Source organism: Colobus angolensis, unplaced genomic scaffold, assembly GCF_000951035.1.
Source record: "Colobus angolensis palliatus isolate OR3802 unplaced genomic scaffold, Cang.pa_1.0 Scaffold11, whole genome shotgun sequence".
Lineage (NCBI taxonomy): Eukaryota > Metazoa > Chordata > Mammalia > Primates > Cercopithecidae > Colobus > Colobus angolensis.
In genome coordinates this window covers 18,151,971-18,175,678 of record NW_012112030.1, presented here as the reverse complement: position 1 = coordinate 18,175,678, position 23,708 = coordinate 18,151,971, and the positions used below count along the sequence as shown (strand labels likewise).

General features: G+C 38.1%; 1 protein-coding gene across 2 annotated transcripts in view; it reads left to right on the top strand.

Moving 5' to 3' along the window:
* Positions 1-23,708, top strand: part of ST8SIA1 (ST8 alpha-N-acetyl-neuraminide alpha-2,8-sialyltransferase 1) — a 137,121-nt gene that overhangs the window by 78,402 nt on the left and 35,011 nt on the right. The window contains exons 3-4 of one of the 2 annotated variants that reach the window (XM_011955159.1): positions 2,548-2,657; positions 8,476-8,568. In XM_011955159.1, coding sequence (XP_011810549.1) covers positions 2,548-2,657; positions 8,476-8,568 — 203 coding nt within the window. The remainder of the gene's footprint in view (positions 1-2,547; positions 2,658-8,475; positions 8,569-23,708) is intronic. The other variant, XM_011955166.1, reaches the window with a different exon arrangement.

Sequence of the window (23,708 nt, the reverse complement as noted above, 5' to 3'; positions counted from 1 at the left end):
GGAGGAAGAGGTGAGCCAATCACCTGAGGTCAGGAATTTGAGATCAGCCTAGCCAACCTGGTGAAACCCCATTTCTACTAAAAAAAAAAAAAATACAAAAATTAGCTGGGCATGGTGACGTGTGTCTGTAATCCTAGCTACTCAAGAGGCTGAGGCAGGAGAATCACTTGAACCCTGGAAGTGTGGGTTGCAATGAGCCGAGATCGTGCCACTGTACTCCAGCCTGGGTGACAGAGCTAGACTCTGTCTCAAAAGAAAATAATAATAATAATAATAATTGCAGTTGCTCTCCGAAAGCGTCTCCTAATCCATTCATGGCGATGCTTTCTTCCTTTCCAAAGTTTATGTCACCATCTGACCCACTGTTCATTTTACTCATTTATCTTTACTTATCATCTGTTTTCCATAGTAGAATATAACCTCTGTGGGAACAGGAATTTTTACTTATGTCCCTGTCACCCAGGGCAGTGCCTGATGCATAGTAGGCACTTTGTAAATACCTGTGGAATAAACAAACAGCTACTTTGAATATAAGTATTTAAATCTTCATCTAACAAATTATAGCTCTAACTGATGTTTTTCTAGTGTTGATTCCAAGCCCTCCTCTATTTCTTTCCCATCCCTCCTCTCTGGATCTGCTCTGATGTTTGTTGGGCTGGTCTCTGGTGTAGTAATGCAGGAAATTCTTAACTCTGCTGGCAAATGCTTAGACATTACGCTTTAAGTACTGTATTTTTATCAACAATATTTCCATAGCTCTGGCTGTTCCTTTGACAACTAGAAATCAGAGGATCAAAATCCTCTTCTTGTGCTGCATAAAGTTGCCACCTCAGCTACCAATGAAAACAGAAACACCTGGAATTTTATTTTTGGTTTAACTACTTCCTGCCTATATGAGGCCCTTACAGTGTATATTCATATACTTACGGAATTTATTCTTTTGGAATAACCCATATTATTTGCCTGAGATTCATCTAGGGTGGTTATTTTTGATGCCAGCTGTGTATATGTAAGGTCTTTCCCTAAAAAACTCCAGCTGCTCTGTGTCGTTTCAGCAAGCAAGAAATTCTGTACCTGGCAGTTCTTGCTGACCCAGCTAGAAGTGGCCGAATGACGCATTTCACTTTCAGGGGCTATTGCTGGGTTTTCATATTCATTCTATAAATAGCACTTCAGGGAACACTCAGATACTCTGAACATTTTCTTTGCAGTCCAGTTCAGTGTTGGCAGAAGGAAAGTCGCATGCTATCTGGTTCTGCACAAGCCACTTGTCCCTTAGTGGATCCTAAGTTCTAGACAGACCCACCCAGAGTGTTCATTAGCTCATAAACTAATGCTGAGAGCATTACTCTCAGCAAATACTTCTGTGCCATTGTTTGTGCTGCGTTCCGTGCCTGGAGGAATCCTACATATTCTTTATTATTATTATTATTATTATTGTTATACTTTAAGTTCTAGGGTACATGTGCACAACGTGCAGGTTTGTTACATATGTATACATGTGCCATGTTGGTGTGCTGCACCCATTAACTCGTCGTTTACGTTAAGTATATCTCCTAATGCTATTCCTCCCCACTCTCCCCTCCCCACAATAGGCCCCAGTGTGTGATGTTCCCCTTCCTGTGTCCAGGTAAATCATGCTGCTATAAAGACACAGGCACACGTATGTTTATTGAAGCACTATTCACAACAGCAAAGACTTGGAATCAACCCAAATGTCCATCAGTGACAGACTGGTTTAAGAAAATGTGGCACATATACACCATGGAATATTATGCAGCCATGAAAAAGGATGAGTTCGTTTCCTTTGTAGGGACATGGATGCAGCTGGAAACCATCATCCTACGTATTCTTTAAGGTTCAGCCCAGGTGAGAAAGCTCTCCCTGAGTTGGCTCAGCAGAAATATCTTCTTCTTCCTTGTGGATTGCCCCATAACATTCGGTCTGTATCTCTTTGGCAGCAACTTCAGCATTATAATAGAGTTTGTTACCTAGGTATATATTTTCACACTCTCATCATCCCTTTCTCTCCTCACATCCCAAACTATGAACCCTCAGGCCTGTGACTTCTGTCCGCATGTATCTCTCCCCAACAGTTAGCAAAGGAAATATTCAGAAACATTTGTTGACTGAATGGCCGATTGTATGAATGAGTTTGCAATCACAGAGGAGAAAGGAGCTCATCTGTTTCCAGCTTAATGGCTTTAAAAATAATCCTGTGTTTAGTTTGTATTTTTTATATATATATAATTTTCCCCAGCAAACACCTTCTACTATGTGCATGGCCAATTGGAGATGAAAAAAAAAATAAATGTTGTTATCTTTAAATACACTTCAGGGAGGCTTTTTAAAATTTTGCTTTTTAAATTCCAAGGCAACAGACTAGTTTGTTCCTTACAAACTTCTTGGCATCTTTCTTTTCACATGCTCTTTTTTGCTCGACCCAGTCTTCAGTCAAATTCCTCCAAAGGGTCTGCTGTAAACAATGATTTTGTGAGCAGTTGTGTGTTCTTTGCAGTGAAAACCCGCCTTGTTTTCTGTTGCTAGGCAACCCCATTCCAGCTGCCATTGAAGAAATGCGCGGTGGTGGGAAATGGTGGGATTCTGAAGAAGAGTGGCTGTGGCCGTCAAATAGATGAAGCAAATTTTGTCATGCGGTAAGAGAGAGCACCCACAGCGCGGCCTCTGCCTTCTCTCCTTTTTCCCCACCCCTCCCTTAAGCCCTGGGGCTTTTCAAAACTAGTCACTTGTGATTAATCAGTTGTAGCACGCTCCTTAGCTTCACTTCCAGCTCATATACAAGTGAGTTTAGGAGAGAGGTAAGGGGAATGAGGGAACATGCCCCGAGAAAGTACAAAGCCGAGAAGGCTCAGGCAGAACAGAGATACCCATTCTGCTGTGAATAAAGGGAACAGGGGAAAGTGGAAAATCTCACATCTCATTTTAGATTGTACAGCCAGGTGATTCTGACTTTTTAAATTGTTCTTTTCCTTAAGGGCAACTCTCTATGAATAAATGTTTTAATGGATTCATTTTGTTCTATACCATATTTCTAGTTTTTCACCAAAGCATGTGTAAGTAGCAAGTGGGATCTGAAGACAGATTAAATCTTTGAGTGAGTGGGAAAACTGGAACAAAGAAGCAGGGGTAAATTTCAAACAAGGAGGATGCTTGGTAAAGGGACTGAGCAGATTGGTGATGTGCACATCTGTTCCAGGAAAAACAGGAGGCCCCTGCAGGAGATGAAAAGGAATTGCTGAGACATATTCAGCCAGGGGCAGAGACTGCCAAATTGTAGTGGCAGCAGCCTGCACTGCTGGGTGATTCTGCCCAGACATGCTTACCAGCCAGGCAGAGAAGGAAAGACAGCAAGTGATTCGATAAAGACAGGTTTGGGATTATCTGGGTGAGAGGGAAGAAGGACAGGGAGTGACAACTTGGAGGGCTCTGGCTAGAGAGAGTGTAAAGTAACACACCTTGAAATCTGGGCTGGGCCGGAAGAGAGCTCTGAGATGAGTGAAGGAGAAAGGAAAGGGAAAAATGATGGGGTCATTCAAAGCAGGTGTGAGGTAAGTTGTGGCTCCTGGCTGTGAATGAAGGAGACGTGGAATAATAAGAAGAAGCTAAAGTCAAAGAATGGCTTTCTGGATGGCAAGATTTCAGAGCTCAGGGTATCTGGGGGATGAGTGGACATGTTGTAGAAAAAGAAAACGTTTGTTATTGAGAAAATAAAGGAACCTTGAGTAGAGACTCTGAGAGGCCTTTCAGGTGGACCCTCAAGCCTCATTGAGGTGGAAATGACTATGAACCAAGTGCCAGCAGACTCTGTGGCCAGGAAGGGTGAAGACCGCAGCAACACCAAGGACAGAAAGCTGAGCGAGATTTTGTATTCCTGTTTATTTTTAAGTATAAATGAGTAACAGTCTAGGCGTGGGAAAAAGGTAGCCTAGAGAATGCTAAGCCACCTCTGAGCCCTGAGCTAAGTGGGAGAGGGAAGAGTAAAGACTTTACTTGAGAGGATTTCAAGAGAAGCCATGTACTTGTGGGGGCTAAGTTCTCTCTTGGAGTTAGTCTCCTTGAAAGACATTTTTTCTCACTTGTTGAAGCCTGCAGGAGAGTCTAGATCCTTGTCTACCGACCTTTCCTTCATACAGGTACCCCCAGCATACTTTTTCCTCTGTATTGTAGTTTTTCTTTTCAATATATACAAATAATAGAAAAATGGAAAAAGTACAAATGTAATTCTTTTAGTTCCAGTCAATGGAACACCTGCTCGCTGAGCACCCGTAACATATGGGCCTTGAGCTGGCTCTGGGAATGGTGTGTTGAACAATTCTGTATTGGATTTATGTCCTAGAGATGTGCTTGCTACCGTGGGGGAATTCAGACACACGGGAGCTTCTCAAGAGAAGTGGTGTCTGAACTGAGTCTTCTCTTCATTTCACCCTAAGCAGAGGAACAACCTTTCCCAAGGGTCCAAGGTGGGAAAGACAGCAGGTGCTGTTGCAGTGTCACGAACAGTGGGGAAAATGGCTTGAGATGGAGCCAGAGAGGTATTTAAGGTATTGGAGTGGAGAAAATCACCTAGAGAGCATGAACAGGTGAGAGCAGAGCCCTGAGCCACCTTCAGGCACCCTCTTTAGTATTTTGGCATTAGGTGAGGCTGAGGAGCCAGCAAAGAACACAGAGAGGCAGGAGACAAGTCCTTGCTGTTGTTGACTAGGTCTGTGACCTACAGTGCATTATTTTACCCTTGCTGGGGCCCGGCTTTCTAATTTGTAGGAGGAAGCAGAGTAGTCAATTCCTCAGGCCCTTCCCACTATGGCAACTCTTACTCTATCTATGACTGTACGAATACCATATAATTGTAACACCGTTTATGTAGTTTAGTTTATATTTTCAAATTGCTCTTGAGTATTATTAGTTTATGTGCTCTTTCCAAAAATTATGTAAGAAAGAAGGAATACATAGTATTCAACTCACAGATTCAAAGAAGTTAAGTGATTTCAAGTGGCCTTGATACACGTGGAAGTGTAAATACACTTCGTGCAGTATAATAAATGTATTTTTGTATTATTCATGAGTGTGTATGTGTGTGTGTCATCCATTGGTGAAGATGGAAATTTACTGACATGTAGAAGACTAGGCTTAGGCACTATAGAGTGTTATCTGTTATTTCCAGTGGGCCATATTTATCACAAGTAAACAAGACTTTGTTGGCCTTATATGCAATCTGATGTTGAAATATTCAAGTTCAGAATTAATGGACACTTCTGATTAGAGTGCATGGCACAATATTAAGCATAATGTTTCTAAAATATGGGGAGATGAGGGTTGAAAGAATTCAAAGAAGGTAGCATCGTAACTAGAACTATGTATACATATGCCTTTGATTTAATTTCAAGAATAGTGCTGTTTTATGACACATTTTAATTTTTAAAAGCCTTATGTATGGTTTAAATTATAGGAGTAATAAAAGTTGATAAATTGTTTTAAAATTATTTGACCATTTTGCAGATCTATTAATAAATCGTTGCTTAATATGCATTTGGGGGCATGCTTAATATATCAAAACATTATCTATTCAAAATTAAACGTGTGATGAATAAATGTCATATGTCTTGTCCTAGACGGTAGGGTGTGTGATGGACAGATGTACTGAGAGGGAACATCCAAAAACAGTGCTGCCTGTACACAGTGACGTGCCAGATTATAGTTCAAAGTGTCTTCTAGGAGTAGGGTATAACAATTTCATAATTTTCTTTGCTTAAATGTTTTCAAACACATCTTCTAGTGCTGAAAATCAATTTCCCATTTCTCAGAGTAAACATTTGCTCTGTAGCCAAAAGCAATACTTTAAAAAATAATATTGTTGAATTCAATTTATTGGGAAGATTTGCCAGACAAAAGTTAACAGGGATTGCATCCTCAAAAGGAACTGGTTGGCTTGGGGATATGAATGAGGGAATGCAATTTTGGTGCCTTTTGAATTATGCTCAAATGTATGTTTTGTATACTCACATATCCAAAAAAAAATAAAGTAATTTTGTGATTTTTCTACTTTAAGATTTCTTTCTATCAAGCCCATTTCCCACTTACTTCCACATCCCAATTCAAAGAATATTCATTTCTTGTTAAATCTCTGATCAGACCTCTTTTAAGATCATGAGTACAGTTGCTAAGACACTTCAGGCATTAATATGTGTTAATTGTGCCAACAGAGATAATGCAAACTTTGAAACATTTTACACCACAAATATGCCTTATTAAAACAATTTGACTTTATTAAATGTGCCTTTTGTGTACATCTTTGTAATTATCAATTTATGAGTTGAGAAACTAATATTATGGTGTGCTTTTTCTGAGAAAAGAGATACAGGAAAGTGTCACAGATATTTGCACTTAAAGAAAAAGTGTACCCAGAACTTACACCAAAATGTATTGTCATTATTTTCTGGAAATACATCAAAATTCATATAAAATGTTATCTTTATGATTTTAAGCATTCCCCTCTCTTCTAGAAGATAATAAATAACTGCAAGTTTTTCTTGAGCTATTACTCTGTGGCAGTAGATATGAAAAGACCCAGACACATGAGCCATGGAACACACAGGAAAACAAAGTATTTGCTCATGAAAACCAGTTTGTTTAATAATGACAAAACACGTTGACAGCACTCTCCAGCAATACTCAGAATTTACAGTTTTAGCATAACATAGTTGATTCTCATATGCTTCCAAGGGCAATTAAGATCAAAGCTTCTTTAAGAGACAAGTATCCAAATTTTAGTCTGTGTTTTATCCTGGAAGTCATCTTCCTCTTTGCAAAGATCAATTAAATCACAAGACCACAATCAGTTGCCACAACCGAATGAGCCTGGCTGTTAATGCATAAACTCACTCCCTCATGAGAATTCTCAGGAAACACCACATGGGATACGGGGCAACCACTCGATCTACTCTTGTACATACCTCAAGAGTAGGTTCTCTGACTTGGGCTCCACCCCCAAGCACTCTGTGCTTTCAGTGGGCATTCAGCAAAAGCCACTGACTGGTTAACTGACCTGTTGGTGGCTACCAGAAAAACCAGTATCTTATCACCAAAGGGCAGATAAAAAGCAGCTTCTAAATCAACTGAGACAAGTTTCTGCCTAGGATGCCTTGATGTGGTGACACTCACAGGGTAAATAAGAGACAAAATCAGAGAACCTGAGCTGATCAGCTGAGTGGGTGCCTGGATACTGGGGGTAATTTGTAGGGAAAATTTAGTAGTTGGGGAACTAGCAGAGACTGCAATATTTATAAGATATCTTTACCTACAAGTAAGTGATATGCTTTGGTTTATTGAAGTGATAAAAAGTTACAGATGCCCTAATGTGGTAGGAATCAAGTTAGACATGTGGTTGGAGAGGAGAAATGAGGACTCAGTAATAAAAGAAAGCTTAATGGAAACTATAGGCCCAATTGGCATTTTCACAGATAATAAATGTATATTTAATTATTTTTGTATGCTATATATGATTTGTGATATTTTTTAATATTTACTAAGTGTACACATCAAGGTTAGGGAATTTTTTTATTACATACCATTTTTAATCCTTACAACAATTCAATGAAATAGGAAAAATCATTATCCTCATTTTGTGTAATGGAGAAACTGAAGTCAGGCAAATAAATTAACTTGCCTAATGTTCCACAGGCAGAAAGCCATGGAATTTGAATTTGGGGTGGTCATATTTCCCATTGTAAGCATTTATAAGACATGGTGGCCAAGGAAAGCAACTGGGGCAGGGTGGTGTTTTGGGAATGGGAGTGGAGTGGCTATTCCCATCACCAGGGAAAAATCACCTGTACTCTTTCCTTTGGCTGAACTGGGATGGTGGATGACTGTATTTATTTGGATAATGAGCCATTATGCCTTCACCAGTAATCAGCCTATGCACTGGCCACACACACAAGTCAGACATGCTGTGATTTAAGTGAATAGCACATGGCCCTGAATGCACTCTTATAATTTAGATTTTGGAAAAAGAAAGAAAAACACCAGAAAATATATTAATTATTCCCTGTCTTTTGAGGTTTATGGGTGTACAGAGGTACTGTAGGTACCGTGTCCTCTAGTGTACCACACTGTCCTGAGCTCTAATTCAGGTCTAAGAATGTCTGTCCTACCCTCTCAAAAATATTTTGAATGGAATAAATACCTCCTAGTTACTGTCTCTTTCTTTTTGTAGATCATTTACCCCTTTGGCTGACATTATCTTTTTTCCTAAACAGGAGTGGTTTTTATGACAGCATTTGGAAGATGCTGATAGTTAATTATTCATCTAATATCTATTAAAAGGGAGAGGTGGTTAAAAAAAGAAACAGTTACTTGTGAATTGAGCTAGAATTAATAAAATTTCTACTTGCATTATTCTAACTGATGATTTAAAATATGCAAATCATTCTAAAATGTTTGTTCTTGTTTCCCTAGATGCAATCTCCCTCCTTTGTCAAGTGAATACACTAAAGATGTTGGATCCAAAAGTCATTTAGTGACCGCTAACCCCAGCATAATTCGGCAAAGGTAAGAGTTTATGACTTCTGTTTGTGACGAATGAAGATGAAGTCTTCTCAAGTACTTAGCATCTCGAAGGCAGTGAGCATAGTTCAGTTTGGGAAATCAAGAGGAAAACCATCTGGACAGGCAGGAAGGATGAATAAGGGAATTGTAAATAAAGAAAGCAGGATTATGGGAATCCAAACAATATTTTATGCTTCCTCTGGGATTCTGTTTCTTGCCTTTAGAGATGGTAGAAATAACAAGAAGATCAATTGTTTTGCTCAAAGAACAGCACAATATTCTGCTTACTCATTACTGCTACTTTTCAATTTGTTGACTTCGGTCCCAATTTATTGATTGGCAACTGTGAACTGAATTAATATCAAGAATAAAAACAAAGCAATGGCCAATCCATTACATTGCTCTGGCCAATCCATGCATGCATTAAAATAGCAATATTGTCAGAATGTACAAGAATATGTGGTTATAGTATACTATATCACCTTCCATTATATTATATTCAATCATATTTGGGAGAGCAGTTGTAAAATTCTTGTTCTAGTATCAATTCCAGAAATCTTGAAATTCCCTGGAATCTGGGAAGCTGCTGTGGGAGCTTCAGGTAGGGGGTCAGTCTCTAATTGATGAAGTGCATCAGCGAGCTCTCAGCTGTTTCTGCAAGGATTATTCATTGTAGAGAAGGAGGAATCAAGCATTGCTTTAGGTCCTACTGTGTCCCTAGCAGTTAGGAGTGAAATACACAGATGTTCTGGGTCCTGGCACTTGTCATCTAAGTAAGTCCCATCCAAGTGAACAGCATGTGTGTTCACTTATCCACAGTGTGGCACTACTTGTTTTGGTTCATAAGTATTCCCATAAAATACATATCTAGAAATGCAATCAGCTTTTAATTTTGGGAGATACTGTTAAATTACCCTCCCCAAATGTACCATTCATCTTCAATAATGGATAAGACTGATTGTTACCCATATGGAAAAATAATACTATTTGTGGGGAAAAAAGGACACATTATATTTTATTTAATTTGCATTTTTCTGAATATAAGAAGAGCTGAGTGGGTATTGACTATTAGTATTTTTTCTTCTGCTCCTTTGTATTTTTTGCCTACTTTTGACTTGCTTTTAAAAATATTTTTCTGGCTGGGCGCGGTGGCTCAAGCCAGGAGGTCAGGAGATCGAGACCATCCTGGCTAAAGCGGTGAAACCCCGTCTCTACTAAAAAATACAAAAAAACTAACTGGGCGAGGTGGCAGGCACCTGTAGTCCCAGCTACTTGGGAGGCTGAGGCAGGAGAATGGCGTAAACCCGGGAGGCGGAGCTTGTAGTGAGCGGAGATCCGGCCACTGCACTCCAGCCTGGGCGACAGAGCGAGACTCCGTCTCAAAAAAATATATATATACATGTATACTTTTCTATTGATTTATAGGAACTCTATATTATAGATATTAAGTCTTTGTATCAAATATTTTATTCTAGCCTGTTATATTTTAATGTATATTCTATTGCAATTTAAAATTTTTTATGCAATGAGACTTTTTAGTATTTTCCTTTATGGTTTCTTTTAAAAAACAATCTTTCTTTGGATAACCTTTCTTACTCTGATGCTCCTCCCTTCCATGAAAAAAAATCCTGAATTTTTCTAATGCATTTATAGTTTATATTTAGAAATGGAATCCATATAAATGTATTTATTTTTATTCTTGTAAGAGTAACTTTATTGTTTTTCAACACAAATATATGTTCATTATAAGAAATCAAACAGAAAAGTACAAAAAAGAAATGAGAACACTTACAAGAAATTTTTTTATTAAAACAGTTTATTTTTAAATACCTATAGATTCACAGAAAATTGCAAAAAACAATTTACAAGAAGGTTCTACATAGTCTTTACCCAGTTTCCCCCAAAGCTGACACATCTTTGACTATTATTTTGATTTGGGAATAAAATAAGTTTTAAGCAGGAACACATGTTCCTTTGGAGGGAAATGAAACATTTAATATATTGTATCCAAGACCAGAAGATTCTGTTTTTCTACCTGAGTATGTGGAGTTGTTGTAAGATTTAAAAAGGAATGTGAAAAAGAATGTTCAGAGCAAGATTTAGAACAAGCTGAGGGAGAGAGGGAGGGAGGAAACGAGGGAGGGAGGGAGAGGGAGAGATTGTTTTTTGGGGAAAAAATATAAATACAAATGGAGGAAGGATACAGTCAAAAATTAAATTTTGAAGAGGAAAGTAGAACTGTTTTCTAAGACTTAAGCTCACTATGAAGAAAACATGCATGCACAAGCAAGAATCATCATCACTAACATTGGTAAGTAGTTCACATTTCTGTGTGCCAGGTTCTGTGCTCTTTATAGGTAGTGCCTCACTTTATCCTTAAAACAATCCTAATAGACAGGAGCTATTTTAATTTATGCATTTGACAGAAGAATCCTGTGATGTGGTGAATCTGGGAATCTGTTCATGCACACAGCTGCTAATAATCGCCTGGGACTTCACCCAGGCCTCTCTTACTCCAAAGCCCATGCTCTCAACCAGGGACCATCTCTGGTCACTGCTGACCAACTGCTTTTTCTCTGTTCTCACACTACAACACAGAAGACTGTGAAAAGAACCAAGGTTGCGGGGTGTCTGGCTGTTTCCAGGGACCAGCCCCCACCATGAAGCTGCATAGGGCCTCAGTAAAGTCATTAACATGCAAAAACATAACACCGTGGAGTTTCTAAAGATTTTAGGCATTGTATGTCACGAAATGAGATCAAAGATCTCAAATATGTATTTCAGAATATTACACCATCACACCCTCTCATCTTTTTCCGAAATCCATATGTTGCCCAAGGAGACAATAGAGTTTTCCCAGAATAATCAACATAGAAAACTTCTGCCACCAAATGTGTTTGTGTTTTTCCCCCACACACCAAGCAAGCAAGCAGTTCTGCAGCAGACACCAGCGGGGTATCTCCAATTCAATTCCAACACTATCTACAGATAGTGTCAGATCCCACAGACTCGGTCCTACAAGACTACCCCCCACCCCTACCAGTCACAAGTCTAGGCCTCTGGAACTTTTGATTGACTGGCTTCAAGTTGAGGTTCTCCCAACTCTCTTTTTGGGTTTGATTAATTTGCTAGTGCAGCTCACAGAACTCAAGAAAACACTTACTTACGTTTACCGGTTTATTATGTTACAAAGGATTCAGATGAAGGAGTGCATAGGATGAGGTATGGGGGAGGGGACGTGGAGCTTCTGTGCCCTGGGCACACCACCCTCCAGAAACCCCCACCTTCTTATCTGGAAGCTCTCCAAGCCCTGTCCTTTTGGAGTTTTATGGAGGCTTCATCAGCAGGCATGATTGATGAAACCATTAACCACTGGTGATCAACTTAACCTGTAACCCTTTTCTCCTCCCCAGAGGTCAGGGAGTGGGGCTGAAAATCCCAACCCTAGAATCCTGCCTTGATTCTTTCCAGTGACTAGCCCCCACCTTGAAGGGCTGGTCAGCTGTCAGTCAACTCATTAAGATGCAAAAAGGTATCACTGTGGAGTTGCTAAAGATTTTAGGAGTTACAAGGTCAAAGATCAAATATGTATTTCATAACATTACACCATCACACCCTCTGATCTTTCTCTGTGATTCATGTGTTGCACAAGGGGACAGTAGCGTTTTCACAGGTTATACATAATTTTGTAAAAGTGAAAGTTTCATTTTAAAAAATGTATTCAATGTAACAACATTTCTGTTCAAATCAACATGCATACACCAATTCCATTTTGTAACATAAGAAAAAATTGCATTTACAATAGCATCAAAAAATTTGATACATTTAATTAAACAAGAAAGCAAATCCTCTTTGGAAAAAATACGAAATTTTATTGAGAGACACTTTAGACAACCTGATTAGATGCACTGATAATACCATGTGCATGATTGAAAGACTCAGTATTGTAAAGGCACCAGGTCTACCCAAATCTATCTACAGATTCATTGAAATTCCAATGGAAATCTTAATGATGCATGCATGTGTATATGTGTGTTAAACTTCAAAAGTTATGTAGAAATATGAAGAGCAGAGAATAACAAAAGAAGCTCTTGAGGAAAAAATGATTGGCAGAGTTGCTTTATAAGATGTTAAGACTTATTAAAAAGCTATTATAATTAAGACAATGTGGCTCTGGTGCAGGGATAAACCAACTGAACAGTGAAACAGAATAGGATACTCCCAAATATTTCCACATAGATATAAACCATATATATGACAGATGTCATATTTATATCAGTGATATAAATATGAAGAGTCGAGAATAGCGAAGAAGTATAAACTTTTCAAAACGATGTTGGGATAATTAGATTACATATGGGAAAAAAATAAAGTAAATTAAACCTCTACCTCATAATTTATACCAAAAATTATTTTCAGGTGGTTAAGACTTAAAAATAAAGCTGCTGGGCCCAGTGTCTCATGCCTGTAATCTCAGCACTTTGGGAGGCCAAGGCTGGTGGACTGGCTGAGGAGTTGAGACCAGTCTGGGCAACATGGCAAAACCTCATCTCTACCAAAAAATACAAGTTAGCCGGGTATGGTGGCATGTGGCTGTAGTCCTAGCTACTTGGGAGGCTGAGGCAGGAGAATTGCTTGACTCCAGGAGGTCAAGGCTACAGTGAGCCAAGTTTGTGCCACTGCACCGAAGTCTGTCGAGTGAGACCTTGTCAGAAGAAGAAGAAGAAGGAGAAGGAGAAGGAGAAGAAGAGGAGGAATAAGAAAAAGAAGAAGAAGAAGGAGAAGAAGAAAATTTAAAATAAAAATAAAAGCAACTAACAATACAGCTAGGGACAAAGATGTAGCAAGTAAAACTATAAGGAATAATAAGTAATCACCTATCAGGGTAGGAAGAGTATTGTGTTCAGGTGTGGAATAATGGGACTTCTGGATTGCTAGAAGTGTTCTTTTTCTTGGCCAGGCTGGTGTAACATGGATATAAACTTCACAATGATTCCTTAGGCTGCACATGTATGTTAGATGCACTCTTCAGTATATATACTTTACTAAAAATGTAAGAAAAAGGTATACTAAGTGATGGAGGATTATACAACTTATAGTTTAAAGGTTCTCAGTTTGCTTTTTTGACAAAATTGAGTTCCAGAGAAGTATACTAGGGTGTAAGTTCTATATAAAAGGGATCTCAGTGTCTTGAACATAAGGATTGATAAAAACTTTTTTTTTTTTTTGAGACAGTTTTTCACTCTTGTTGCCCAGGCTGGAGGGCAGTGGAGCGATCTTGGCTCATTGCAACCTCTGCCTCCCCGGTTCAAGAGATTCTCTGCTTCAGCCTCCCAAGTAGCTGGGATTACAGGCATGTGCCACCATGCCCAGCTAATTTTGTATTTTTTGTAGAGACAGGATTTTACCCTGTTGGCCAGGCTGGTCTTGAACTCCTGACCTTAGGTGATCCACCTGCCTTTTCCTCCTAAAGTACTGGCATTCCAGGCATGAGCCACCGCACCTGGCCAATAAAAATATTTGAATAGAAATATAGTTAAAGCCTTATCAGTACCACTGTCAGTGTTGTGAAGCTCTGTGCTCAAATTGGAATACAATGTTTTAAGTCATCAATTATCAACTTTTCATTTTATAGAAGGGATCAAACAGGTAGCAAGTGCTGGAAACTTTTGGTTAAATACATCTGAGACTGCATTCATAGCATCTTCTTCACGTGGCTAGCAGTATATGCAAACAGGGTGGTATACAAAGTGCAAACACTTGTATGTAGGGATTAAAATATAGATGATGCTATACTTTCATGGCTCAGTAAAATGGAAGAAATGATATTAAAGTGAGAAAGGCTGTATGTATTTCTATATTAGATTATCCTATTTATATTAGATATTTTATTCATATCTCGTAGTCTTCCTTCAAAGCTGTGCAAATCCAAGACATCAGTAGTTACCTTGTACTTTCATGTGATGAAAAATTAAGCTCATTGGGCAAAGATGTGCAGTGGAAATGCTAATTTTCATAGCTGTCTCCAGAACCTTGATTCTGCTAAAAATATTCTATCAGAAGTTATAAGCATTAAGAGTTTTCACTACAAAATTCTGTTAGAAAATATCAGGAACAAGATAAAACAGGTTTTAGAAAAATTAAGTACACATATTTGAGAGGCACACACAATTATAGTGACAAAAAGAAAGTTGGAGAAGGTAATACTTATTGCTCTATCTGAAAGAAATTCTCAGTAAGAAGGAGCTTTGCTGCTGTAAGAAGGAGCTTTGCTACAGCCTTTGTTAGGATATCTTGTTTGGAGTGCATTCTTCTTGACAGTACCCAGAACAAAAAGATTAGTTAGGGTGCCTGAGACATAAGATTAGAAAGGGCTTTGCAGTTACATTCATCCTCTGATTGAATTTTTATGGGCGAAGAGAGGAGAGAGGTGGTTTTAATCTGGCAGCTAGATCTTTAAACTTCTTACTATTATCCTTTTTCTTCCTTTGCTGGCCTTTGCAGGTGGAAGGCAGAGGATTCATACAAATCATTACCCTTCGTCAATGCACCGTCTGTAGCCTTTCGTCTTAAAACATTTTTGTTCAAATGCTCTTTATTTTATTTGTATGAATTTCAGGGATATAGTGCCATTTTGTTACATGATTATATTGTGTGGTGGTCAAGTTAGTGTCCAAATGTCCTTTAAAAGATTTTTAAAATCCATGATTCCCTTGATTATTTTAATTAACCTAATTTTTGTGGCATAGGTTACATTGTTGCCAAGTATGGACTTTTGAGGGCATTACATACATATGCTTTAAATATGTATTGTCAGAATTTCAGAAGTGCAGATCTAGTTCTTCCGATGTTACATGTCCTCATGGCACAGTCAGTCTCGTTGTCAAATTAATTTATTAAGTTAACTTTTTGTCAGAAAAGATGGACTACCTTTTTAATTCAAATAAGTGTTACAGTATAATCCACTATAATCATCTCACTTCTGAGGTTTAATTATTCAATATATACAGTACAGGGAACTATCAAGAGTTTGTCCCTTGGACAAAATAAGGCACAGCTCCTTTCTATTTCTTCTAAATAAATGTTTGCTTTTGTTCAGGGGATATTCTTTCAGAAGCTGTGTATTTTGGAAATGTTTCTTTGTTTGGTGGCCTAGTGGCTTTTATCCTTTGGGGCAATGCATCATTATAGTATTTGGGATAATAGGAGGCATGACTTTCTTTTATGAAGTAGGAAAAGAAAAATTATGGAAATAGAATTTGGAAAAGAGAGTTCTTTAGACTATCAGATTGGTCTTGAGCAAATATATTTTAGAAAAGTATACATATGGAATTTGAAGGTCTGGAAATTTATGGGGAGGAGGAGGAGTAAAAGGAGAGCCAACAAATATTTCTTGAAATCTACTCTGGGACATGACATACGAAGTTGAATGAGATGAGATGACCTCAAACCCTGAAGTCACTCACAGAAGCAGACGTGCCCATGGTTGTAGTGTCCATTGAAGGGATTTTATAAATTTGAGGGAACCCTTCTGTATTAGTCCATTCCCACATTGCTTGCAGTGAGCAGAGATCACGCCACTGCACTCCAGCCTGGGTGGCAGAGCGAGACTCCGTCTCAAAAAAAGAAATGCCGGACACTGGGTAATTCATAAAGAAAAGAGGTTCAGTTGGCTCATGGTTCTGCAGACTTTACAGGAAGCATGATGTTGGCATCTGCTCAGCATCTGGGGAGGCGTCATAAACTCACAATCATGGCAGAAGGCAAAGGGGGATCAGGCATGTCACATGGCCGGAGCAGGAGCAAGAGGGAGTGAGCGAGCGGCCACACTTTTAAACAGTCAGGTCTTATGATAAGTCACTTACTATTGCAAGGACAGCACCAAGGGGATAGTACTAAGCCATTGATGAGAAATTTTCACCATAATCCAATCACCAACCATCAGGCCCCACCTCCAACACGGGGGATTACAATTCAATATGAATGTGGGTGTGGACACAGATACAAAACATATGACCTTCTGAAATTATAAAAAATGCTCTCTACAAAAAATAATAAAAACCTGTCTGCGTAGGGAGGCGTGTTCTTGTAGTGCCAGCTACTCAGGAGGCTGAGGTGAGAGGATTGCTTGAGCCCAGAAGGCTGGGTTAGGGTTAGGTTAGGTTAGGTTAGCCATGATTGCACTCTAGCCTGGGCAACAGAACAAGACCCTGTCTCAAAAAAAAAAGAGTTGGCATGAACTAGGAAACAGAAAGGTATTTAGAACAAATGTAGTAAAAATCATGGTGGAGTTAAACTTTTAAAATTTGTAAATGCATTACTTTTAATTCAATAAGGGGACTTGATATGAGACCTCAATATTTATTTTGAGGTATAATCTGCATACAAGTGGAAGAGATTTTATCCAATGGTTAGTGCCTCTAAGTTTAATAAAGGGAATTGAGAACATAGAGATAATCACAGGGGGATCAATTGTTTTTGTTATTTATGTGCTTTTTAAATAATAACTTGAGCTTTGAGGAAAATAACTTGGGTCCAAGAAGGTTATAGCAATTTATCTTTAAAATTGCATACAACTCAATGTACACATAATATACATGCATGTTTCAAACTGCCTTCCTAAAACTTCCATATCTCTTTTGCTGTCTGACTTCTTTTTTTTTTTTCCTTCAAACTCAGAGCAGCTTATCAGTGTTTGTATTAAGGCTTCGGAGTCATTGATAACTATTTATTCTAACATCTGTTCTGAAATAAGGGAATTAGAAGGCAGATAATAAAACTGAGACTAGAGATAGCAAGTAGGAGATAGAAAAGAAAAATCCCCTAAAAATATGAATACGTGGAGGTGGTGTCTGAGAGGCAATATTACACAGCAGTGAAGAACACAAGTTTTGATTAGAACGGATTTGTTTTCAAATTCTACTGCTAGTGGTAGTAAGTACTCCTACCTACTAGCTGTGTAACCTTAGTTACTTAATGCACCATATGTCAATTGAGTATAAAATTATTTACCTTGAGGACTGTTGAGAGATATAAATGAGATAATGTAACTGCATCTAGTAGAAGCTATTCTGACTGATGTCCAAATTAGCTACTCAAGAGGACTCTCCTGTTGCAATACATTTTGTTCTTGGATAAAACATATTATTTAATACATTTTTGTACTCATCAGATTTAGAGAAATCTCCAACCATATCTGCATGCCCACCTTCCCACCAAAAAAACAAAAACAGAAAATGAGGGAACAAAAACCAGACCAAATGCTGAGAATTATAAAAGTCAGATATCAAAACTTAGAAAAGAGACCAATCTCTGGACTCACCATGTTAATGGGTGTCGCATATTAAGCTCTGAGAAGGAGCCTATTGTGATTCCAGGTCAGTAGCAGCCCTTGGCTTCCAACAGAAGCAAACAAATTTCTTCTGGAAGAAAGCTCACGGAAGTCTTATATGCTATATTCAAACAAATGATAGCTCATAAGCAAACACTCAAAATGCACACAAGCCATCAATAGTGTAAATTCTCAGAGACAAAAATCAAACAAAAAGTAACATGAATTTAATGCCTGAGAACTTATTGGAATTGTCAGATGCAGTAGATTACTAAATATGTAATCTTTATAGAAAATAAAAAGAATGAGAAGTCAATAAGAGAATATCCAAATTAAGTAGGTAGACTTGAAAAAGCACTAAACTGAACTTTTAGAAATAAAAACTATAATTGTTGAAATGGAAAGACATCAAATTAGACATAACTGAAGAGAGAATTGGTGAACTGGAAGACAAAGCAAATTATTTTCCAGATAATGAGGCTATGGAAAATATAAAGGCAAGACAAAGAAACATGGAGGATAGAATAAGAAGTAATATGCTAAAGTGGAATTGTGGAACTATAAAATAGAGATAAGAATTCTTTTTCAGAATTCATGATTAATGTGATCCATAAGTAAAGAAAACACAAAGTATCAAGCAGATCAATTAAAATTTTTTAAAATGCAAACAGACAATTTTAGTGAAACAGAACTAAAGATAATAAGAAGCTTATAAAAGCAGCCAGAAAGAAAAGACAGATCACCTGGAAAAGAATAATTATACTAAAAACAAACTTCTTTTTTTTTTTTATTTTTTTTGAGACGGAGTCTCGCTCTGTCGCCCAGGCTGGAGTGCAGTGGCCGAATCTCAGCTCACTGCAAGCTCCGCCTCCCAGGTTCACGCCATTCTCCTGGCTCAGCCTCCTGAGTAGCTGGGACTAGTAGCTGGGACTACAGGCGCCCACCACCTCACCCGGCTAGTTTTTTGTATTTTTTAGTAGAGACGGGGTTTCACCATGTTCGCCAGAATAGTCTCGATCTCCTGACCTCGTGATCCACTCGTCTCGGCCTCCCAAAGTGCTGGGATTACAGGCTTGAGCCACCGCGCCCGGCCTCTAAAAACAAACTTCTAACAGTAAAAATGGACATCAGGAAGCAGTGGAAGAGTATCTTCAAAGTGCTGAGAGAGAAACTACCAACATCGAAATGCATATTCAGCAATCTATTTCTTCAATAGTAGTTTCAATAGAAAATGTTTTCTGAAAAACAGACACAGATTTTTTACCTCCAAAGATCCTTCATTGAGAGGAAATTTGAAGAATATATCTCAGAAAAACAGTATGTTACTCCAGAAAAAAAATCTGGGATGCAAATGAGTTGCTAAGCATATCAATAAATCCAAACCATTTTATCTGTATAAAATAATAATTATTATAATACATTATTTTTGCAGATGATTTGTGTGATCAAAACAAAAGACAACTAAAATACTGGTAAATGACATTGCATAAGTTGGGAGGGGGAGATTGAAATGTTATTAGCTCTTCTTTCAGTTTTTTACTTCTTCGTGACAAGTCATCCTTTTGTCCTAAGCAGCAACAGCAATAATTTTAGTATCTTTCACTATTTCTGTGGGTCAGGAATTCAGGAAGAACTAGGCTGAACAGATCTGTCTCATGATCTCTCACATGGTGGCTGGAGTGGAAACGGCAAAGGCTTGGAGTAGCCGGAGCTGGTCAAGCATCTCCCTTCCTGTAGTCTGAGGGCTTTCCGTGTGGTTTCTTCTAGTGAATTAGTGTGGGCACCCTCAGCATGATCGACTCCAGGAAGTTGGACTGTTTACATGGCAGCTGGCTTCCCCCAAAGCTAGTGTCCATACAGAACAATTTGAAGTGCATGACGTTTTAATAGCCTTACATGGGAAGTGCGCTAGCATCACTTTCATCATACTCTATTGGTTGAAGCAATCACAAAGTCCCACCCAGGTACAAGAAAGAAGAGTTCTAGCACAGATCCACCTCTTGTTGGGGGAAGTTTTCAAGTAACATTATTAGAAGAGTATGCATGGTAGGAGATTTTTTGTGTCCATCTCTGGAAAATATAATCTGCCACAGTCTGCCCTTGAGTGACAACAATTTATATCCCTCACATATTCAAAATAAACTCATTGCCTTCCTGAAGTCCCTCAAGACCTATTCCATTACAGCATCAGTTTAAAATCCAGGATCTCCAAAAGGTTGAAAGAGGAACAGCAACAACAACAAAAACCAGAAAAGAATAAACTGAAAACAAAAATACAACAGAGTGGGTCCAAAAAGCCAAAGTTGATACTTTGAAAAGTCTACCACAATTAACAAACCTCTAGTAAAGTTGACAGATAAATAAATAATAATTATTTTAAAATAGACTTTTCATGATTTTTCTACAAATCCATCCTAAAAAACAAGAAAATCTCTACTGTACACAAACGTATTATGTACATCACAAATGGATAATGAGAACAAAATGATATCTCCAAACCTAAAAAAGTATACCAGTGATTTTGTAATTTATGATATATCTGTATTGATGGTATATTATGCAAAGACATTATGGGTTAATATACATAAATGGTTTTAATAAATGGTGAAATGCTCATGTTCTAATATTAAGTGAAAAAATAAATATATAAATGTGTAAATACATAAAATTATATATGTAATTATATTCAGAGAAAATCTCTAAGGAAAAAAACTTTTCCAAAGTTGCAAAACTTTATGATGGGAAAAAAAATATTTAAAAAGCAGACCTTGGCTGGGCACAGTGGCTCACACCTGTAATCCCAACTCTTTGGGAGGTAGGAGGCTGAGGTGGGAGGATTGCTTGAGGCCAGGGGTTTGAGAACATCCTGGGCCATATAGTGAGAACTTATCACTACAAAAATAAAAAATTAGCCAGACATGGTGCCTATACTCCTAGTTGCTTAGGAAGCTGAGGTAAGAGGATTACTTGAGCCTAGGAGTTCAAGGCTGCCGTGAGCTGTGATCATGCCACTGTACTCCAGCCTGGAAGACAGAGTGAGGCCCCATCTCTTTAAAAAAGGGCCTTGTTATTTTATAATTTCTCCTAATATTAACTCATTTTGACAATAACACAGCCCTGTGAGTTGGAGGTGCAAACAATATGAATAAAGCCCTGATTTTGTGTGTGGATTCCTGCCCTTCCAGATTTAAATGAGATTAACTTGAACTCCAAATTTTATGCACTTAATTCAGAGTCAGAACAGTCTCCACATCTTTCCGGTGACCTTGTCCTGAGAGCAGCAGAGGTGAGCATAGAACCAAGAACCCAGGACCTGACACACAGGAGTTACTGTGTAAATGTCCATTTATCTTCTTCCTTTCTTTCCCTCTGTGACGCTCTAGTCTTCAGTGTTAAATAGCAGATAAGATCAAACATTACTCTAAAAGCAAAATTAGTACATAATTAGTAAGTAAGTATTAGAATAGCCCAAGTTCTCATGGCACTTTCATGCAGACCCACTGAGAGTGGGTTGCACCCCGTGGAGAAACATTAGGGGAGGTCCCAGCAAGGGTACCAGGTGGAGAATCTTTACCCAGGATTTATATTGATATGCCACTGGGCCAACAGTTTGTACCAGCTTTCTCTCATCCACCCCTCCTCAGCCCTCTTTTTAATGTGTGCTTCAGTTGAATATTTTTTTGAATCAGTAAAATGTCAGTGAGTTGCAATTTCAGTGAAAGAAAATGTGCAGAGGGGTTTCTGTCAGCTAATGGGACAGCATTGCCTGTGTGATCAAAGATGAGTTGTTCAACCACTCTCTGCATGGAATGAGGCAGAAAACATTTAACAGGCAGCGACAGAATTTTGTTTTGAAGGTGTGCTGTCTGTATATGGAACTATTTCTTGCTAACTTCTAGGGATCAGGGAGAAACTCAAGGGCCTGTGTTGGTTCGGGAGTTGAATGTGAGTACTAGGCGAGTGTGGAATTGTTGGGATGAGCAAAAGAGAGGGGTTGAGGAAGAAAGAAGGTCTAGAGAAGGGAGACGCGGTGAAGGAGCAGGAGAGAAATCTTTCGGAAACAGGCATGTTGACTAGAAACAAACTGAAATGTCTGAAATCAATTGTAAGTTGTTTTTCAGAAAGTGTGTGTCCTGAGATTATTTCCCCTTAATTCTCTCTTAACTTCTATGACTCTTCAGATTTCTAATGTAGCTATGCATTTTTGTCAGTTTTGTATATGATATTAGTGTGTGTATGTGGGTGTGTGTGTGTGATGAAGGGAATGTGCTTCATTCGTCTGGCATCAACATGGTTTGTTCTCCTGGATAATGGCACTGAGGAGACAGAGAGGACCTGGAAAATGTAACCCTCCTAGGGATGTTCAGATGCAAATCCTGGGAAACGCCACTTTAGAAGTTGACTGCATGCCCCTTTTGGAATGTAGAGTCAACGTTTTGATTTACAAAATAGCTTTGTAGCTATTTCGTTACAGCCAAGGCATTTGTGCCCCTGCTGAACTGTGGGAGGCAAACTGAAGTGTAAAGTGTGAAACTGGCTAATTATCTTATCTCCATATATGCCAAGAGCCTCTTTGAGCAAGATGCTGGGGGTCCATCTGTGAACAATTCATTGCACAGAGTTGATTTCGTATTCAATGATTTCAGATTGTTCAGCTATTAATGAACTTTCTTCATTATCCTCATGAAAACGGATAAGACAGTAATATTTATTAGTATGTGAATATTTCTATTACTTTATTAAAATAAAAATGACTTTATTGCTAAATTTATATTTGTAATTCATTTTACTGGAGACTAGAAACCATGTAGATTAAATAGAATATAGTCTCAATGATTACTAATTGTATTGCATTGGATTATATATTGTTTAAAACAATATTTTTCTTTTAAAAAAGTTTTCTTTCCAACTGGAATTATAAGAACATATCTCTATAAGTTTCTGTTCCTAAGTTGCTTTAATTTGTTTAATAGAATTTTAAAAATCAGACCTTTAGAACTTTAGTGTTATTGGATTTATAAATCATGATACGCATTTTTAACCAAAGTTTCTACTGTAGCTTTTATATCTGAATCTCCGTGGACACACACACAATACACGTGCTCACACACATGCACATACACACAGTAATGAGACAAAGGAGAATCAGAATCACCATGTAAATTATTGACAAGGGCAGAATATAAATTAGTGGGACAGATATCATATTTGATAAATATTATTGCAAATACAAATGAAGGGAAAGGCAGAAAAAGGAAGTGCTACCCGCATGATTAAATTGACACATTTTATTGATTGTGAGCTGCACAGTTTTTAATATTTTAACATCTGTGAAACAGCTGCTGCATACAGCCTGTGATGTCCAGTTGGAAGCTGAGGCATAGTTGGCACTGGGAGTACATAGTTATCACCTTGCTCATAGCTGCTCCTGTGCTGTCCTCCTGATTAAATTATGCACACTGTTGGTACTGCACATGTTGAGTTTGACTGGCATTTAAAATATCTCCAAAAAGATAGAATATCTATTGTGTATAAAGATGTAAACAAAGCCTAGGATGTAAATTTGATTTGTAAGCAAATTACTTCAGAGAAATAATGGAAGCAATTTTATATTTTCTTGCAAAGCAACATAAAAAAGGAAGAAGAAAATAACCACCAGCAAATGATGGTTTATTTTAAGTAGTTACTAAGTTCTGTGCAAAATGATTGTCTAGACAATGCAGATGAAAGTAGGAAAAATTGTTGTGTTCCTTGGAATGGATGAAAAATGCCAAAGCAAGAAGACACTAGTACAAGACTATTCACAATACTA